This window comes from Coloeus monedula (genome assembly GCF_965178545.1).
Source record: "Coloeus monedula genome assembly, chromosome: 8".
Lineage (NCBI taxonomy): Eukaryota > Metazoa > Chordata > Aves > Passeriformes > Corvidae > Coloeus > Coloeus monedula.
Genome location: NC_138788.1, coordinates 15,898,051 through 15,915,094, shown reverse-complemented (window position 1 = coordinate 15,915,094; position 17,044 = coordinate 15,898,051). Strand labels below are relative to the sequence as shown.

At 36.5% G+C, this 17,044-nt stretch overlaps 1 protein-coding gene across 12 annotated transcripts in view; it reads right to left on the bottom strand.

Annotated features, from left to right (window-relative positions):
* KCNMA1 (potassium calcium-activated channel subfamily M alpha 1) overlaps positions 1–17,044 on the bottom strand; it is a 439,539-nt gene that overhangs the window by 69,478 nt on the left and 353,017 nt on the right. For 2 of the 12 annotated variants that reach the window (XM_082286467.1, XM_082286458.1), the window contains one exon: positions 4,492–4,566. The exons of the other annotated variants lie outside the window; for them this stretch is intronic. In XM_082286467.1, the coding sequence (XP_082142593.1) occupies positions 4,492–4,566 (75 nt within the window). The remainder of the gene's footprint in view (positions 1–4,491; positions 4,567–17,044) is intronic. 12 annotated transcript variants of the gene reach the window in all.

Genomic DNA, 17,044 nt, shown 5'->3' with positions numbered 1-17,044 from the left:
GTACAGTATAGACAAGAAGGTATGTAACTGAGCCACCAAGACCTTATATTTGGTTATGTATAATGAAGTAAGAAGGTTAGGTAGGGAGTGGTTGGTGGACTGATAAACTTGCAGCATTATTTCCACGTTTCAATTGCCTTAAAAATTCTATGGAGAACATTGAGCAGAAAGTAGAAGCAAAGTATTTGAGGAGGTCAGCATGTTTTCTGGGATCTTTGTCTAGTTTACCACCAGCTAGAAACACCATCTGGTAACAGCAGAGATAAGAAAATAGCATTCCCATGCTTGCCATTTCTCTTCAAGCACAAAATCCGTCTCCCTCATGAAAAAAGTAGTGTATAGGAATTACAAGAGTCATTTGAAGCTACTTTTCAACAAGGTTGAACTGGTTGGTAACAAAGCACCCACTCCTATTCTGTGACCTCTGAATTGATGGCTTGCTACTATTCTGAGGTCGATAGAAAAATTAGTGGGAAAAGAACTAGAGTCTAAATCACAACGTTTTTCAGCTTTTTGCTAATAGAAGTAACATTTAAAGTATAATAACAATGCATATGCACTGGAGTTCATATATATTTTAAAACATCAAAGGAGAGTATATTATCTTTGATTGGCAAAACTGCCACAAAAACCACTGTATAGAATATTGAACACACTACTTGAAAATTATCAATTTTACCTCAGAGTTACCAGGATTTTTATCAAATTTTGTACTTCTATTTTTTATATTCCTCCAAGTGAAACAATTTTCAGATGATAAAATATATCTGCAGAGACCTATCTCTCTACACATGCCACTGGTCAAACATGTATTTGAAGGCTTTGATATGCATCAACTCAGTTCTGTTTTTAAAGTCCAGATAGTAATACTGGAAATAATCTTTAAAAATCCACATCCTGTATCAAAGTATCTTCATATGCAATGGAAGAAGACCAGAATCTATTAAGCTTATCGACCCTCCAATCAAGTTGTTTAAGAAACATCACAATCTTTTTACAGTCTCTTCTGGAGTTCAGTAAGTGATGGTTTCAGACACCAGACCTGACTATTAAGCAATAACCTTCCATAGCAGTGTATGTCATAGCATATTCCATGCAGACAAAAATCAAGCTTTCCCAAGATTTTGTGTTTGCAGTGGCACAGCATGTGTCAGAACAAAAATACCTGTCCTTTGGTAATGGCTTCATATCTGGAGCTTGGCATCATATTTAATAGCACCACATGATCTTGTTCACCAGGAAGGCAAACTGAGCTGCTTAAAACCTAAGTTACTCCCCCTTAGTTCCAACAGTGTGGACAGGTACTATTACTGAGCATGGGCATAACAAGTTGCCAATTTTTTCTTTGTCAAATTATTCTAGATTTAGAAGTTCTAACTACTGGTTTTATCCCATGACTTCTAGCCTCCTGCCTCTGACAGGAGCTCAGATCAACGTGGAAGAAGCCCCACAGTGGATGAGTGATGAAATTCTTCGTACATAGGACAATTTTCTTTCTTACTCCAACAATTTATGGCCCATGTCTTTTTACTCAATCTTCAAAAGCAAGGGTTACAGAATAATATTTGAATAACCTATCTTTGGTAGAGATAATAATCTCTTTCTCCCTTTCTCCTCAAATTATATATTTTTTACCACAGAAGAGTAAAACTGGTTACTCTTAGTGTAAATAGCCTGTCAAGCTATAGGTGCACGTTGTCCAACACACAGGAGCTGTCAGGATACACCCTGAATTCCATGTGCAAGCATGGAGCTGTTGGATTAAGCAGTACTGTACAGTCAGGTGAGACACACAAACCAACTTCAGCAGATACATACTACAGTGGGCAGAGCCTAAAGCACTTACAGAGCATCCCACTGATCAGCAAAGACTGTTGAGTTTTATTAATAATTTCTTTAAAATCCGATTGGGTTCTTGCACTACTGTGTGGACTGATTTCCATAGAAAACATATTTGGGAAACAAAGATTGCTGTTAATTATATGGAACTAAATACATCCTTACATACTGTCACTGCCTCACTAGGTTTGGCAATCAAACTGTCTGGATTGGGGTAATTTGTTGTACCACTGTGCAACATCAAATCACAACCTCCAAATCCACCAGGGTTCTCTTCCAAGTATGAGATGAGTTTAGCACCAGTAAGTCTACTAAAACAGAACTATTTTTCTAGTCATAGTTAGATTAATTTCTTTTTATGTAATATGACATATGACTTTATTTCCACTGCAAATGGTCATAGGCTTGCATTATTTATGCTGCCAAAATTCCTTAGAACTGTTCAGTAGATTGTCATGCATCCATAAGGCATTATTATTACCTAAGAATATTTTGAGAGCCATTTTGAGAGCAAATTTTAAACTACTTTTTGAGAACAGTAAACAATAAGGAATGGGATAAAAGTAGAGTAAGGGTAAGAAATTCCATTTTCTGTAGTATTTTCTAATTGCACACTGGGTGAACACTACCTACTTTTAATAAATGCTGTACAGAATTTGCCCAAGAACCCTGTCACCATAAGAGAAAGTAAAAATATTATGTATAAAATGTGATATATTAATGCAATTGTAAAGGTATTTTGAAGTTGCATATATTCCTATTCTGTACCCCCACCCTCAGGAACTCCCTTTCAAGCTCAATGAATATACACTTGCCTACAGACTGCATTAGGGAATCATGCCTGTTTCTATTTCTATACATTTTATTTATTATAATGAAGATAATTTGAATTGCAATCTGCAACTCCCTGAACATTTTTAAAACAACAAATGTAGTTAAACTAATGCCTGTGGCAATATCTATTTATTCTTTGTGAGCATACACTTGCCATAACTTAAAACTGGGCTGAGCTTTAATTTAAATGTAACAAGGCAGAATACCAGTACAGTGCTTTCAACAAAATGGCTGAAACTGGCTTCAGCATGATTTGCCTGGAAGGGAAGATGAAAATGTGTTTTAAAGGAGAAAAAATATCCTGACCAAAACCAGACATTCTAAACAACTACCACTGATACCCAGTGCTCCTTTCCTCCCCCATCTCTATCAGCTGCTAGGCTTTCAGCACTGTTTTTCGCCAGACACTAGCACAGTGTTTTCCTTCATAGTCAGCCATCAGCCAGAGCTGTCACTTGCAGATACTTCATTTTTGTTTCAGTCTAATTCATACTGCACCCCCTTAATCTCTGTAGTGAGTAATGCCATGTCACTGTGAAGATATGTCAGATCCAGCACTAGAAATACAGAGTGTTTCTAACAGTTAAACTATCTTGGTTTGAAGAAATATTTTATTTCTTCCCCCAACTTAACCAATGTCTTTCTCCTAAACATCTTCTAAGCTGACCTCCAAAGGAGCAGTCACCATTCTGCAATGTGGCTCACCTTTCATGGGGTGGGGGGGTGAAGACAAGCTGCAGCCCTGTATTACTAAATGCAAATAATCAATATGTTGATTGAGCTTTTGGCTACCAGAGTTCTTTTGATGGGAGTGACAGTGAGCATGACTTGCCTCATTCAATGACAAGGCTGTTTAGACTTTGCTACCTACCACTTTGTGAATCAGGCAACTGAAAATACCCACAGCAATTCCTCCAAACTGTCAGCTATTGCTGTGATTCCACCCAGCACCCCCTGTACAAGACAACAGATTAACCATTAGGCTAGATATGTTGAAAATACACAGCTTCAACCTTTCCCCAGCTAGCTCAGAGCGATGTATAGATGATTATTTCAACCGTCAGCTGCCGCATAGACTTAAACCTCTGCACAATAACTCCTGGATTCATCTGCCCCTTGTCAAACTTGCACAGCTTTAGTTTGAGCATACATAGTGTGGCAGTTTCACTGCGGATCTAGAATAATCCAGACGGCTGCTGTCTCTTTGTTAACAGGAAGCTAAACTGATGAGTTTGTAATGCATTTCTTATCAAAGGTAGTTTCAAAAAAGAAAATGTGCCAAATCAGTTGGAGGTGGAATTTAGCATAGTATTGAAATATGATTTAATCAAAACATTTGTTATTTGTTTAATAATGTGTTGTAATAACCCCCACATTATTCCTCCTCTAAAAATCATTTTGTGCCAGTGAACTATTTATTTTACAAATTTACTTGCGTTTTTTTTTTGGCGGTAACAGATGTAATGAAACCATTGACTAGAAACTACAATATAATGGTGCTTGATGAGATACAAGAATGTTAATTTTAGAAACAGCAGAGCAGCGTTTGCTTGGTGTCTGAAATGGTAATCTCAAATGAAACAGGATTGCTGCTTTTGTTTCTATGTGCATTACAAACTCAGAAAAATGCATTTCATTCTGGTTTTTTAATACAAAAAGATATGCTGCATATCTCTACACACTAGCACCATTAGAAAAGCAGGTGAGGCTGGCTTTTAGTTGCAGAGTGTGCCACTTGAAGCAGATAAAACATCAAGATCCAAGAATGTCAAGAATGCATCATATCAGAACCTCTTGCAAATACTGAATGGTGCTTACATGAGATATTCTCTTTGAAAGTGCAGATCAAGAAATATTTTTCTTTTCTCCTCTCTTTTTGTCCCAGGCTTGCACCTTTTGGTTAAAAGCACATAAAATTGCAAAACAAATGCATTGTGTCTACTACTTGCCCCCGCCCCCCCTTTTTCTTTTTCTTTCTATTAGCATCCAATACTTAAATTTTGTATTAATAATACATGGTCTTTCAGTCTTAATTCTTCTCCCACGTAAAGAATTGAAACTCAGCCACAGATATATTCCTCATCTTTGCTTTTCCTTGAATGCTGTAAAAAAGATAGTTAATAGCAAATGTGGAATCTTGCCATGCTGGATCCTGTTATTAATTTTAGATGGCTGCTCTCATATTCAGTGAAATCATTAAAAACTTTAAGTTCCTGATCTTTTAGAGTAACTTGTATATAGAATGAAAGATAGACTACAAAGGAGTTTGGAAACCCAGCAAACTTTTAACTTAAATCTTTTGGTGAAAAAGGTCTGGGGTATAGCTTTACACCATTTGTATTTATTTTTAAGGGTAGAGCATCTCTCTAAGGTCATTGTAGAAATCTGATATTTTTTCTTTGCTCCTCCAGTTTAATTCAAGAACATAACGATTATGAATGCTGTATCAGTTATTATCACTTCTCTATTACTATGACTTCTGCAAGCAAAGAAGTGGTTTAAGGTTGTCCAAATTGTGGTTGATCCAAAGTCTGCTTAAGTAAGAGAAAACATTTACACTGACTTCAATGGACTTTAGATGAGGAGCTGTTCATACCTCATGTATATGCTGTTATAAATGAGAAGAAAGCCTTTCCCATAATACAGCATTTTACAGTTGGCGTGTGCAATTTTGAGAAAGGCTTCTTATTTCATGGATCTGGTTTCTTGCTCTGATACAGAGGTATATAGACCATAGGACACTATTTGTACATAACAAACATCTCTTTCCCCTGCCAAATTTGCACAGTAGTAGAAAAAAGCTACTTCAATTCCTAATCAAATCCTACTTTATATTTAGACTAAGTCATAGATCCATTGAACCTTGAACATCTTTTCTAAATCAGATTTTAGTATTCCCTCATACATTTTTCTCGATTTTTAGTCTTCATTCTCCACTGCCTTTTCAAATTATGATTCACTCTGTAATTGTTTATTCAAGTCATTATACTGTTATTGGAAAACTCAAATGAAAGTTAAAAAAAAGCAAAGCAGCAGTAGATTTCCCCCCCCCCGTCCATTTAATTGTCGAACTGATTTCTCCACATGTTGTATCCATACAGAATACTATTTGGATAAAGTAAATTTTGTTTTGGGAAAGAGTGAAGAAATGGAGATGTGTCTAAACTGTAGAACTTAGAACATGGTCTGTTTTCAAGGGGGTCTGTTTCCCAGACAAACATCAAAGTGAAGGGAACTAACTTTGTCTTTTGAGAGTGCACTGCAGAGAATAACAAAAGTCAAAGTGTCTCATCAGTATGGCAAGTGTAAATATGCTGAGTTAAACTTTAAATTATTTTACTTCATTACAACAAGCTGTTCTGCTCTGAACATGGAGGAGGAGCTACAGAAAATGTTACCCGATGTGTCAAATAAGAGCTGTTCAGACCCTGTGTTTCTTACCAAGTCACAAGCAGCTATGAACTACAATTTTGGAGCCCCAGCTTCTGTCTCTAGCAGAGCAAAGTACAGAAGGATTGCTCAAAGCCACATTAACATTTTAACAGACTACCTGATGATCCCATGGCTACAAGCAGAGGACTGGGAATCTCCTGACTGGGATTTAGTTTTACCACTGATCTTGGGTTATACAGCCTTGGGTGGCCCACTTGCAGTCAATTCTGTTGTAAAGGTGTTCCTTACTCAGAGATCTTTCTAAAATTCAAGTGACCAAATGATCTAAAATTGTGGCTGTTAATCTTTAATATTCTCAGATCTAGCAGGTGTAAGACTGTGACGTTGCTATTGCTGTTTGAAAACTACATTTGGAATACATTCCATAAAAATATACTAAATTCATAAGTGAAAAGAGTGGATTGTTATTACAGTATTTGATGGTTTGTTTTTTTTTTTTATTAGGCACAAAAGTGTGCCTCTAACATTGAATAACTGTAACATCCTTTTTATTTCTGTGTTTTTATTTTCCTTCCTTAAAAAAATAGTGTTGATTAAAGGACGCTGATTTCCTTATGAGTGGCCTTTTGCAAGTTCCCCAAGGCAAGACACGTAAAGCCAAAAGGCACATCTATGGGAGATTCTTTAAGAGTAGCAGCACAGAGCAAATGATAGTATTCCATGCATTGTCATAGACTATCCTTGTTTCAATGCACAGCAACCCAAAGTGTATTGTCCTTTGTCCTATTGCCTCAAAGAGGATTTTGACACCAACTATAAGGGATACAGAGGAAGAAGTTGCAGCACTAGCAAGGGCACACTGCAGTTCTGCAGTTCTGCTAAATTGTAGGAGGAATCTGTCTTGTTTTTACAGAATTAAGGAAGTTTCCCCTTTGTGACTAAACACACTCACAACCTGATCAGTCACTGCAGAAAACAGTGAAGTTCTATTTGTGGACAAAAAATAAGCTACTATTTAAAAAAAAAAAAAAAAAAAAAAAAAATCTAAATTTGAAAGGCCACTCATCATTGTGCCTATGATCACTTTACTGTTTACACTCCCCCAGCTCCATTAAATTCCGAGAAAAATATACAGTGCCTCAAAGTAACTAAGGGTAAAAGTAAGCTCAGGAGCCCTTGGTGATTGCTCTGCTCCCCCGGATTAGAAATCTTGTATTTGCAGCATAGATGGTGTTTGTCAGGAAGAGTATTTCAGTGCACAGGAAAGTGATAGTTCCATGCCTTTGGAGCACAACTCGGCAAATTTTAGCTTGGTCTTGCTGCAACTGTTTCCTTCCTGTGAATATTAGGAAGGGTAGATTTCATCCTGCAGAAATCTCATTAGAATTATTACTTTTGTTTTCCACTTAGAAGTGCCAGTTTCTCTTAACAGCTTAAAAAAACCAGATTTCCAGTGTAATTGCAACCTGCATATCCTAAAGTTTTAAACCGAAATAAAATTTCATCTACCTTGCTCATTAAGAAGACATACTAGGTGTCCCTGCCAATACCACAGTGAAGTAAAGATTTTCCAGAAACTTCTTGTAAGTCCAAGAGACTGTATTCCTAAATTTTAAGATTTTTCTTTTTTTTCTAATTCTTCCTCTGCTACCCATGAGTTACCTTACTTTTGAAAACACACTTTAGAAGATTTGGCTGAGATTGTTTCTTTTTTAACTAGGTGGTTAATATCTGACCGATAAATTGGGGTTTTCTTCATAATTTTTTTTTACTTTTTAAAATTTGATACCATTGAATTTATTTTGGCTTGTGTTTAATCTTTGTAAAAAAGGGTGTAGAAATGTTTGTGTCTCTGAACAAGAACTGAAATACTAACATTTAACTCTGGCTTTCGTATTGTTAGTCTTATTCAGTTTTCACCCACATCAGTGGAAAAACTTCCATTTAATAAACTTTCACAGGCTCAGGCTCAGTGATCCCCAATCCTCTTTAAGGCTTAGCTGTAGTATTCCTCTGGGATGGAGGTCTTCATACAACTATTAACTTGTGAGGCCATCATATCATTTCATATGTAAAGTATAAAATGCTGTGCCTATTTACATAGGTTCTAGAGACAAGTGCTTACACTGGATATACCTTTCTGGAAAAAATTTAGCACAATTAAAAAGAGCCATCTGATTTTTTTTTAATAATTTTTTTTTCCTTAGCAAAGCAGTACATAATGAAGTTTTTGCAGGCTTTTCAGCCACTACTGATTTCTAAGCCAGCACCACCACCTGCTGGTTACAGGGAGTTTCACTGTGCTGTTTTCTGATCTTCAAATCTATGCATAAATATAGAGCAATATTTCTCAGCTGTTCTTATACACAGAAATGTTGTTACCAGAAGAGATTTTTAGCAGACTGGTTGCAGTTTAACAATATTCTATTATCTGAATTATGGCTTTCATAAGAGCAGGGAATGTTAACAAAGAAATTATTTTATGCAAAGTACTGTAAGTCACAGGGTAAACATTAAAATTAATCAAATAGATTGAACCTGTTGTATTAAAAAGCCTATTGGCACATATGCTGGCTTTATTACTTACAGATACATAGTTAAATACTCTTTATAACACTAAGAAATTAGTATATTTTTTTTCTAAGTGCTCCCTACTTTACTGTATTCCACAATGTACTCCATTCTTGTGAGGCTTTTTTCTTGCTCTGAACAAATGCATCTAAAAAACCAAAACCTCCTGTTAAATCTATTAATATAAAAACAACCAAGATATAAATAACTAAGATTAAATCTATAAAACAACAGCAAAAATAGTGATAGCAAAAATGGAGATGGAATATAATCAATTGCCATGGAAATTTAGGGAAGTACAGTACATAATTTCTAGGTACATACTGGCAAAAAGAGAGGAAGTAAAACAGCACAATAGTAAAAAAAAACCCCAAAACTCAAACCTCTGCAAAAACTTCACAGTAGTCTGGCTGAAATCGATTGCTATGGCAAGCAAGAGCTGGCAATCCACCCCGTAAGGGTGGAAAATAAAGCAAAAGCTAAGAAATCCAATGGTGAAAAATAATAACAATTTTACTTACATCATCATTTTGATTTCTAAAAGAAGGAATACTCAAAAGGATAGATGTATATAGCAAGGATCACATTTTTCAAACATAACATGAAAAGGCTCAAAATACCTCCACATAAAATAAAAAAATGACCGTTATGAATTCTCTCTAATTTTCCTATTACTAAAAAATCTACTGTACTGATAAGACTGAAATTTCTGCAGCAACTAGGGTTCAACTTTTTTGAAATATTGTAAGAGGGGAAAGCATGCTATCTCATATTCACTTCATGTAATACCAACTATAATGGTATAAAATTACACAGGCTAGCTACGGGGAAAGCAAGCAAATAATGCTCAATCTATCCAGCTAAACTGATATCAATGTTTTTTAAAAAAATTAAAATACATATGTTTTGTCCTTTTAGTTTTTACTTTGATATTAAAAGCTACAGGAAGATGCCAGCCTTGCTTAGTTCATGACAAGGATCAGACAGATCACAACCCATGATGAAGAACAGCCTCAGAAAGAAAATTTCATCAAACCCAACTGCATCGTGCTTGGTACTGCTGGATTCATTAACCAAACCCTGATGAGAATATGGGTGTTACCAGAGAAGGAGAAGGGAACCCAACATTGAGCACCCTCACTGTCAGCACACAGTGCAATGAACCACGAGGAAAAGAAAGAAGGCAGTGGAGAATTTGAGAGAGAGAGAGGATTGTCAAGGAGTTGAATTAGCAGGTTACTTAGATGTGTCTTGTAAAACACTTGCCGTGCTCAGCACAAAAATCACTTATACACTATGAGTGTAAAATTATAAAATTAAATACAGGTGATGTCCCTTTTCAAAGCAGGTAGCATGATAAGGAAGAAAGACTGATAACATTAAAAAAAAAAAAAAAAAGGAAAGAAATTTCTGCAAGAAACCACTGAACTTCCAGCATTTCTGTTCTATTATCACACCATTTTCACAATAAAGTCTATGATCACCTGGAGCTGAGGAACTCTCTGCAACAAAGAAAAAATTGATGTATAAAATTTCATAAGATTTACAGGTCAGTTACTACCCTAAAAGTAACTATATCAACCACAAATGCCACAGGATGCCAATATATTTGGAAATACTGTTGCTGCCAGATGTTTCAAGAATCAGATACTGAAAGCATCCAGAAATCCTATGCTCAGGGGACACTGACAGCTGTCAAGAAAGTCATCTTCCAAAATCAAATTGCTTGGAGCTCTACCTCTGAGGATTTTATTTTGTCCTGTTTGAGGAGAAAGAAGAGGGCAGACAAAAGACTCATATGCTAAAGGAAGATTAAAACCAAATGCATATTTTGACATATTTTATATTCCTCATGGGCAGAACTCAAGGATACTGACCCAAGGGACAATTTCAAGATGTTTCCTGAGGAGTATGTGGGGCTTGAGTATTGAGGCTGAATATATGAACCTAAAGATATGATTCTGGCATGCCCTCAAGCTACAATTTTAAATGCAAAACAAGAACTTTGGTATCTATTTAGCAGCAGAAGTACCAGTAAAACTGTGGATGAATGAGCTGCAGCATTAAAAGATTCAATCAGCCAATAAAAAAGACCTTTGAAGTTTGATCAGCCACTAAACACACTAACACTAGAAATCCCGAATCCAAAAACAGAGTAGGCACTTTCATTAAAGTAGGAGATAGTATTTTCAAGGATTATTCATTAAAAACAGAAAGACAGAAAGTTCTCCACAGACCATGCTCTAATAAAAAACTACATGTGGTAGTGGAAACAGTGGAGATCTGAAACAAAAATGAAAATAATCCTATGCTTGAAACAGGCAAATTCAGGTATAGGGAGTTCTGAGAACGCCGTAACTATATGGTAATGGCATACTGAAGTGCAGATATGGCACAGAATTCATACTTCATAAATTAACATGCAGAAGGATCTGGTGTCAGCAGGTTAAAAGAATGTCAATCCCTGCTCTTACACAATTTCACACTGATGTAATATGAATCAAGTCCAGACTATGTGATTTGATTCTTGGCTTGAGTCTTCCCCAGCACTGCGAATTGTTTGTTCATCTACTCCTCTTCCAAACATAACCAAGGGCTTCTGCTGAGTCATGTAACTCTCCAAAGTGTAAGATGCCTGCACGTTGGACTCCTTGTATGGAAGGATCCTGTTAAATAGTGAGGATCACATTACTGACTCCAGGCTCTGCAACCTTTGCACTATGATTATCATTACAGAATCTGTGCTGAGAATGATATCTGTCCCAGCCCTACTGTCTTCTCATCTTTTCTCCTTTGTCTGATTGAAGAAATCAGTTAAGGTATATCTTTGTTACTCAGGGCAGTGAGACTCTTAAATACAAATAATCAAAAAATATATAATGAAATTCTTCATATATGTATTTATTTGCTTTTCCTTGAATAACTTTTCTATGGAACACAAGTTTTGGTGGAAAAAATTCCATCTTTTATGAACTACTGAAAAATTTAATCTTTAGCAAATGAAAACTGATTTAATTCCCTGCAGAAATTTGTTTGTAAAATGAAACAAAAATTACACTTTCATGTCTCAATTTACACAAAACATCATTTGTCAAAAATAAAACATCAATAGAACTCTTAAAATGTGCAACCTCACACAACAGGGTAAATACTTTTTTCTGTGGAATATCAAAAGCAGTTCTTAGCATCCAAGAGTTTGCAAACTATGTCAGTCATTGGAAAGCTTACTGGCTTTGTTCAGAACCAAGTAAAAAATTGTTTCTTGTTAAAAACAAGACAAGATACAAGACTGGTTAGGAGTCAAAGTCCATTATTGATGAGAAATATTAGCACGTCATCTGAAAATTTGGGAAAATGTCCCAGATGTTGGAAAGGACAATCTGTAGTGGAAGCCAGAAAAGTACATCCTGCTCTATTCAGCAGTGCATCTCACTTCTTCTCATCCTTCTGCTGTCTCATCATGTGAATTATATTCATTTTCATACCCTACAATTCTAAATAAATACTGTATTACTTCCTTGCTGCCACCCATCTTGTGATTGACTGATCACAGAGAACCTGGCAGTCCTTGCACGTTCTGGTAAATCAGGAATAATTCTAAAAGAGGTAAAGCATGAATAAAATAAAAAAATAATCTTTGGACAAATGCCTGCTAATGAAATATGCTATCAGTTTGCAACTATGGATTTATCACATATTACTCATGGAACAGGAATAAGCATCATCTCTACATCAGGCTCAAAACTTGCAATTGTTTTTATTCTCAAGAAGAATCTTTGTTCTATCAGCTGATAAAACTTTACCAGCTGGGAAAATCTTTATCTTGACCTCTAAATTACTGTCCATGTGTCACAGCTGCTATTTCTACCAAATGACCGAGCAGTACATCTCATAAGGGATCATCTCAGTGTGACATAAGGAGGGCTAATTTTACACTAAACTATGTCCATTGTTAGATGTCACATCTACTGGTTCATTCTGGCAAGAGTTTGCTCAAAAACAGAGCCTCCATTTCCTGTTGCCAGGGTTCCTCCATAGCATATGGTGATGTAAAATCTCTCTCCGTATTGTCAGACATGCTGTGTCAGGGAACATATAACACCACTGAGTGAGAGTGTGCAGGTAACGTCAGGAACATGGGAATGGAGAAAGGAACATGCTTAGCACAAGCAAAATCTTTTATGCAAGAATGAACAAAGAAAATTGCATGACAAAGATCAAAGATGCTATAATGATTTTTTGGATTTCCTTCAGTCGTTCTATACAGTAAACAAGTTCTGCATTCCAATTAAAGTTCAGAAGCAGCTAAAAACTTCAGATGATTTAAAAAATATGGCAGCAGAGACAGTTCTCTGCTGATGCAGATAAACCCAAGTTATTCCTGCCCTCTCAGATAGTATACCCTTTCTAAACCTCTCTAAATTAGACAGCAGCAAGGCAGTTATGGTAATTTCTCCACACCTTCTTTCTGTCATGTGCCCCATTTCACTCTCCTCTCGTTCTTGCTGTGCATCTATGTTCTTCTTAAGCAAAGATCAGAAAATCTGAAAATTGGCCTCTGAAGGGGAATAACTATGTCAAAAGGACATTCAGGTTTGTATTTAGGACTTCAAAGTGTAAAGATCTCAAAGCAATTCTTAGCACACAGTGTAATAATATAGAATAATAGATTAAGAATACAGTATTTTCAGTCTCTGAGGGGAAAAAGACCTATAGTCACGTAGTAAGTTGGTGGCACAGTCAAGATTGGGATCTTTGCCTTGGGGCATTTTTGTTTCCCATTTGCCTAGGTAAAATTTCCAGTCAAACTAAAATGCACACAGGAGTGTTTGACCAGATAACACTGGACACATCTTACACAGTAATAAGGCTTTTTCCACCCTTCCTTTTCAGAATAATAGTACTGTACTAACAAGACCTGATCCGTATCAGTGAAGCATGTCTGTGTGAGGTAGCACACATGATGTTCCCTAAAATCTTTGATAATAAGTGAATCACAGACTTACAGCATTCAATAATAAGTAAAGTATCATAAGGAAAGATACATCATTGTATTATAAAAAAAAAGAACGCTAAAAGAAGCTGGTGAATAGTCTCAAAAAGTGAAAGGATGACTAAAATTTAACCTATTATAAAGGGTATTATCAAACAGTTAAGAACTAACATGCTAAAATAAATATATTTATGATTTCTTAAAAATAAATTAAAACTTTTCCTCATGTGTTCTGTCCAACTCCCTCCTGCCTACTATAACCCAAATCAAAGCAACAATACCGCATGGGTGCTTGTTTGGTGGCACTTCAAGAACCACATATGGAGTTACATGACAACAGCCTCCTCTTTTCATGCAGAACATAAATAATTCAAGAGGTTGTGTTTCCTGGCATATGCAAATACCCCAGAAGGTTCTAGGTACTCAGTAGAAAATACAAAGACCCAGAAAAATTGTCTTGTAAGTTGCTTCTGACTTCTAGACTGGGGCTGAACCACTCTGCTGGACCCACTCTGACCCTGATAAAATCTGAAGATCTCTGGTTCTAATTCAGTCGATGCTCCTAGCCTAGGTAAGAAATAGGTTGGCTGCCCCTGCTTCCAGTTCTAGAAGTATGAGCCACATAATATTTATATTAGTGACTACTAATGTCACTACTGACCTGATTGAAGGTATGCACACATCAAATATGCCAGGGGTCTCATGGAATAATCAGATGATGGATCCACTGTGTTTGATTTTTTCCATCTTTCTCCTGTTTTTACATGAAACTGCATCAAAAGCAAAAACACTGCTATATATAATGCAAGGGCTTTCATTCTAGAAGGTTTTTTACTAAACTGCATTCCACTTTATATGTTGAAACTATACTGGTGTATACTTCAATGAGCACCTCCTTCTACACACTACAATACCTTCAGATTACATGAAATGTGTAAAACCTAGGTCAGAACATTTCTTTTTCTCTCAATCTGAGGGGAAACATTCCAAGTCAGTGAACATGTTTTTTTCTTGAATTATAAAAAGAGCCAAACAATAAGAATATAAAAATAAAATAAATTACAACAAGAGTATGAGATGTACAGGGTTTACAAATCAAAATTTTTAGTTTTGAAGTAATTAGAAAAGAACATGAATTACCTATCAAATTGTCTCTGGGATTAGCATGAGCTGATAGTTTTCTGCTGTTGTTGTTCTAATATTAATTTGAGACCTTGCCCAATAACATCCACACAAACTAGCTAAGAGTCAAAATGGCAATCAAATTGGGGGACCTATCCTGAAAAATGGTACTAACAACTTCCCAGCATCAATGAGCTTCTCAATCCTGCAGCTGTTTTAAAAAGCTTCCTCCCAAAGGCACATTTAGAACTAAATTAAATGCATCTTTGACTTAATTAACGTTTTAAATGATAATGAATACAATGTAGATTCATAGAAGGCATTTACATTGCGTTATAAAACTGATAAAAATTTCATAACTCTTTGTTAATAAGTTATGTCTCTCCAGACCCATAAAGCCTAAGGCAGTCAATGCTGTAGTCTAGGGTCTAATCCAGGTTCCTAATGCAGGTGGTATAAGGAGGCAGGAGACTGACTTGACACTTGACATTTGCTCTAAGCCTGCTCTGGATCAAGCCACTGCTTGTTCATAAATACTTTACTTCATATAGTAAAGGTCAGAATTTGGGCTCAAGGCAGGGCTATGACAGAAATGCTCAAGCTGAAACTGAGCCAGCTCTGGCATCTGTCGCTTGAAATAGCTCGGAAGCAGTAGAGAAGGAGACCTAACCGGCCAGCATCTGTCCCACACCAAGGAGGTAACAGAAGAATCTGCTGCCTGGTGGTAAGAAACTGTCATGGTGAGTTTCATGACAACCAGCCACACTCAGGAACTAAAAATGCAAACATAATTTCCATGTCACCTTGCATAAGAACCTCTGCTAAATTCACTCCACAGGATACAGACAGCACCTTTCCTAGCTTGTCCCCATAAAAGCAAGCCACTCACTAGTCCCTTCCTGTGACCCTGGCAAGAATCACTACTCAACAGAAAGGCCTAAAGGAATTAAATGCAGACTTCTTGATCTTTCCTTCCCCCACTACCCCAATTCTTCAAAGGTTTCATCGCTAAACTTAGCAGCACCTCCATCCCACAGCAATGTGAGAGTTTATCTCCTTATTACAGACATCACAAACTGGGCAGAGCTCACTCTCATCAGCATAGGGGTATATGCTGCATCACAAAACTCATCTGAAAAAGTGCATGCCTCATTATTTATATAATCTAGCAATAAGCAAGATTGTCTCATTTTTACCATTCTACCGTCTGAAAACAGCTTGGTTTGGAGGGGTCGTTCTGGTTTTTTTTCTACTACTGCATGTCTACATCTCAGTATTCACCTATATGCTCATACTATGCCCAAAAGAAGCTTAAATAATTTAGCAGCACTCAGGTTCTGTTAAAGTATAGAACAATAAAAGGGATTGATTTTTTGTCTTAGAGCCAAACTACACAGTTGGAGTCACCTATTGCAAAATACCTATTGTTTCATGTTGCTTTTTCGCCCCCTTTAGATACTTGGAGTCTCATGAGGGCATATACCAGTCCATTCTGATCACTGCTTCTAGCTCTATGTTATCAATACAGAGAAAAGTACAGTTGCATCAAGGAAGGGATCACCTGGAGGGCTGCACATCAAGAGGGCAAGAAAGGCAGACAAAGGGTTGGCTCAGTGAAACCACTGTTGCAGCAAGCAGCTCTTGAATGCTAGTTAAGATTGTGATTGCATTTATTGAGACAACTCATCCTATCTTCTTTAGTGGAAACACCAGCATTTTTGTATGATTGCAACAAGAAGAAGATGGAAAGAAAGTAGGCTATGCAGAACTGCAGATATAAATTAAGTCTGAAAGTAGAACAGTAATTTTCAGTCCCAGGAAAGCAGATCTCATGGTGTCTGGCTTCTGATTTGCCAGTACCAGGCTATGGAGCTTGACTTCGTGACAGTGGCTACACCATAAGAACCTCTATAGAAAAGCACAGGATTCTCCCACCGTGGTATTTTTTTCAATTGTTCCATTTTCTGGTTTTATACTTTAAAACCCCACTGTCCAGTTTCAGCAATACCAGCTTTCTTGACAGTGGTTCATTCTGAGAGGATGGCTAAGGAAGGTGATTCCCTTCATTCCCCAGTAGCAACAGACACTATGTTAAGATGTGCATGCTTGATTTCTTTTTCAGTTGTACTGGACTTGTATCTTAACTGAGTTATCTAAAATAGTATTTTTTTCCAAAAAACTGGTAACCAAAATAAACACAGATATCCATTTTTACATTATTTTCAGTATTTTGAAAGGCAAAACATAGTCTTGTAGAAGTATTTCGAAGAAACATCATAGTCATATCAGTTT